The 4417-nt window shown below is 46.3% G+C and overlaps 1 protein-coding gene across 1 annotated transcript in view; it reads left to right on the top strand.

Moving 5' to 3' along the window:
• Positions 1 to 3809, top strand: part of LOC138177394 (membrane-spanning 4-domains subfamily A member 8-like) — a 13745-nt gene extending 9936 nt beyond the window's left edge. The window contains exons 5-6 of the mRNA XM_069108575.1: positions 135 to 248; positions 3615 to 3809. Coding sequence (XP_068964676.1) covers positions 135 to 248; positions 3615 to 3809 — 309 coding nt within the window. The remainder of the gene's footprint in view (positions 1 to 134; positions 249 to 3614) is intronic.
• The last annotated feature ends 608 nt before the right edge of the window (positions 3810 to 4417 follow it).

Raw genomic sequence — 4417 nt, 5'->3', positions numbered from 1 at the left:
ACTGACACCCCCCAGATCAAAGCTGCACACACTGACACCCCCCCAGATCAAAGCTGCACATACTGACACCCCCAGATCAAAGCTGCACACAGACCCCTGCAGAGAGGATGTTCCCTAATTTTTTCTGCTTCCAGGACTCAGGAAAGGGTATTTCTGGCACACTGCTCATCTTCTCCATGCTGGAGTTTGTGATCGCCTGCATACTGTCCCATTCTGGATGCCGAATACTCTGCTGCCAGCCCAGCCAGGTGAGTCCTGGGGTTCTCTCCATCTCAGGAGTCAATGACTTCTCCTTCTTCGGTCCACAGAGCAGCCAAAGGAAAGAGCCACAAACTGGTCCAGGTAGTGAAGGAGACCACCCGTCATCCTTTCTGTTCTTTCTGTTTCAGGTGGCTATAGTTACAACTGTTCCCCAGGCTCAAATAGCACAGCCAGTGATCATCCCTCAACAGCAAGTCAACCCTCCATTTTATTCAAATGTGGGTGCTGGTCAGCAATAATCCAGGCCAACGAGGAACTGTGCTGGGGGGAAATGACACGTCCCCAGCTCTCCTGAATTTCCTTAACCCATTTCCATCTTTCTTGGTGACTCAATCTCCAATCTCAACGTGTGCATCCTAATTGCGGTCCCTCAGTCTGGCCCTTAGACCAAGGGCCAAAGCTGAGCCAAGACTGAAGAGATGCATGGGCAGCCCTCTCTCCCTCTCCTCTTACACTAAGTTCTTGGGCAAACCCTCCCTGTCTTATATCCTCCATTAAAATGGGAAAATAAGGGGCAGCTAGGTGGCGCAGTGAATACAGCACGAGCCCTGGAGTCAGGAGGATCTGAGTTCAAATCCAGCTTCCAACATTTGCCATTTAACTAGCTGTGTGACCTTGGGCAAATCACTTAACCCCAATTCCCTTGCCTTCTCCCTCCAAAAAAAAGGAGATTTTTTTTAATGGGAAAATGACTCAGCATGACTTTGTGCACACCTTTCTTGTCCTGTGCAGGCCTCTCCAGGAATGTACACTCTGCATGTGCACATATTCCAAGGGTAGGGGATGCTGATCTCTGTTCTCTGGGAATTTTCTTCTTTCATTTTGTTTTGTTTTGGTTGTGGCTCAAAAAAAATAACTCATTTATTATACACCTTTTGGTTTGAAAAATAAATTTTATTGATGTTTTATTATTATATCCCTTCCCAAAGTATTCTTCCCCTTTCCTCCTTTTCCTCTGCCTCCCAGAAACCAATCCCTTGTAGTAAAGAATGAAAAAGAGAGAAAAACCACTTTCCCTTTGCAGAAATGGAGGAAGGCGTAGATCATGGGCATGTAACATCACATCGGATTTTTTTTCAATGTACTGATCGTTTTTGCTGGGTTTTTTCTCTCCTCACCCTTTGTATTTTTTTTTAAATTATTGGTTAATGTGATAACACTAAGTAAAGGGATACTGGGGGAAGTTATGGAATTCACCCTAACTGAACAAAATACAGCAATATGATTTCTTTAAAAGAATGGTTTGACAAAACTAATGTATCAAAAAAGTCTGAAATGATACACACTGTTCCACCCCAACAGCCCCCCACCTCTACGAAGAAGAGAGGAGAAAGGGCCTTATTCTGTCTCTTCTTTGGCCAATTTAATTATATCCTTCCATTTCACTGATTCTGTCATTCACTTTCCTGTGATTCATATTGTAGAAGTCACTGTGTGTGTGCTACTTTATGTTATCCTATATCAATCCCTATGCCAAGCTTCTCTGTACTTATCACATCCGTAATTCCTTACAACCCAGTAAAATGTCATTCCACTCAAGTACCACAATGTGGTGAGTCATTGCCTAGTTGATGGGCATCTGCTCTCTTTCCTGGGAAAGACAGAGGAGCCAGTCCTCCGTGAAGGGCAGCAGAGAATCTCACACACTAAGAGTTTCCACAGGCCTCTGTTGTCTCAACCTCGCAGCCAGAAAAACAGGATAAAGAAAGCCAAGGGGCGGCCAGGTGGCTCAGCGAGTAAGAGCACCGGCTCCAGTGTCGGGATGACCTGGATCAAATCCCGGGCTCAGATACTCAGCACCACACCCAGAAATAACTGGCCATGTAACCTTGAGCAAGTTACTTAACCCCAATTGCTTTAAAAAAAAAAAAAAAAGAGGATAAAGAAAGCCAGGTGGCATTCCTGGGCCAAGACTGGTACGGGATGCTCCTTGTGCAGAATGGCGGAATCTTGAATACTCTTTCCTATACTCATCCTATAAATCAAATCCCTCCATGGGTAAAAAAAAAAAAATCTCAATCTAACACAAAGATAAACAAGAACCAACCAGTGATCTACGAATTTCAAGGCACATTCAATAAAGGAAAATTCCAAGAACAGAACTACCTTGGGATTTGCGGTAACAGAATCCAGTCAGCTAGGTGGTACAGTGCAGAGGCTGTTGGGCTGGGAGTCAGGAAGATTCGTCTTCTTGGCCTCAGACACTTGCCAGCTGTGTGACCCTGGGCAAGGTACTTCACCCCTTCTGCCTCAGGCCCTGCCAACTCAGCTCCCTCATCCTGTGAACACAGCCCTTCCCCATCCTCCTCTGCACCTTTGTTCCCACTACTCCCCAGGTGAGGCACAGCCTCTCCATGGCCTCCATGGAACTAGGGCTCCAATGCTTCCCAAGCACTCTGGCTGGTTGGCTCTACACAAGGTAACAGCCTTCCATTATGCTGTGCCACTCAACTGCCCCCAGGGCATGAGGATGGAGATGATGCTGGTTGGCCCACCTAGCTCCCAGAGACCAGGGAAGCTTTCTGTAAAGGTCCCATGGAAATGAAAGTTAATAGCAATTGTCAGAAGTAACTTGTTCATCTGATGAGCTGTGGCTCACAAAGCACTTGACCGTGAACACACAAACTCTTCCCAATAGCCAGGTGACATGGGCGCCCCTTCTATCCCCATATTACAAATGTAGAAACCAAGCCCATGAGAGGTTAAGTGACTCCCAACATCACACAGTGAGTCAGCAGCAGAGCTGGGATTCAAATCCACACTCAGAAGTAGCAGAGGACAGTGGGAATGGAGCTGAATCTAGAGTCAGACCTGGGTTCCAATTCTGGCTCTTCTACTTACTACTAGTGTGACCTTGGGTAAGTCACTGAACTTCTGGGAGCCTCATTTCCCTCATCTGTAAAATGAAGGGGGTTAGGCGAGAAAACCTTTGAGATTCCATCCAGCTCTAGACATATTCTTTCCTCTTAGAGGATAAGAAAAGACTTCAGGGGGAAAAGAGATAGGTGGTGCAGGGGATGGAGTGCTGAGCCTGGAGTCAGGAAGGCCTGAGTCCACATCCAGCCTCAGACACTTACTAGCTGGGTGACCCTGGCTAAGTCACCTTACCTCTGGAAAATGGAGGATCATAATGGCACCTCCCTCCCAGGGTTGTTGTCAAGATCATATGACATGTGTAAAGTGCTTTGTAAACTTTGGAGTAGTATACAGGTGCCAGCTATGACTATGATTCTAACTAACATGGTCAGAAGAGACCTAACAATCTCCCTTGGTCTGCCTTCAGAACTCTCCATTTCTACTGTAGACAGACATTCCCACTTCTAATCATTGAACATTGTCCCATACCCACCCAGACTATTTCTATTAATGCCCTGGCAAGTGAAAGAAAACCAACTGAGAATTCTGATAAGGAGCTTATTGACAAAGAACGAAACTGCTCTGAGGACTTTGGAATTTCAGGGGAGATGTTCCTCTTGCCCTGCTACTGGGAGCTTCTGAGTGAGGGCTCCAGAGGCGCCCAGAACCCTGAAGGTGCCAGACCTGAATAGCTGGAGCTGCAGCAGGGTGAGTCACATCATTCTTTCTGCTAGGTGGTAGCCCAAGGACTGGGGGCAGGGGACTGCTCTGAGTCTCAATAACAATCACAGAGATGATATGCTCCCCATCTGATTCCGTCTATTTGCCAATGGGAGGGCATTGTTTCTCCAAACCCTGTGCTGGAGGGAAGGGCAGCACCATGGGGCAATGCATGGATGTTACCAAGAGGCAGATTTGGGCCTGGTATAAAAGAGAACTTTCCGACTGATAGAGCAGTGGTTCTTAACCAGGGGTCCAGAGTTTTACCTGGGGGTGCCCTCAGTCCTGGCTCACCACTAAATCAAAGATGTTTCTTCACTATTCACTAATCAGACAGGAAAAGTCACTGAATGCCTGTGCATGCTCTGAGCTAGGGAGTAGGACCTCTCCATTAACACATTGCCAGAAGTAACCTCAACAAGCCCCCAGCTTTAAGTTGCTACATAAATGTTAGCTACTATTATCATTATTAATAAATATTTGTTGATTAACCAATTATCTGGGCCACGTTTTCCTAATCCGGAGGTGGGTTATGTATGATAGGCTCAGTTGTAATTAAGGTTGGATAGGAACACTTATT

Source organism: Petaurus breviceps, unplaced genomic scaffold (genome assembly GCF_028583685.1).
Source record: "Petaurus breviceps papuanus isolate PSGF00001 unplaced genomic scaffold, PetGlider_PUasm1.0 90397, whole genome shotgun sequence".
Taxonomy (NCBI): domain Eukaryota; kingdom Metazoa; phylum Chordata; class Mammalia; order Diprotodontia; family Petauridae; genus Petaurus; species Petaurus breviceps.
The sequence above is the reverse complement of the archived record's forward strand: the minus strand, read 5'-3'. Positions and strand labels throughout refer to the sequence as shown.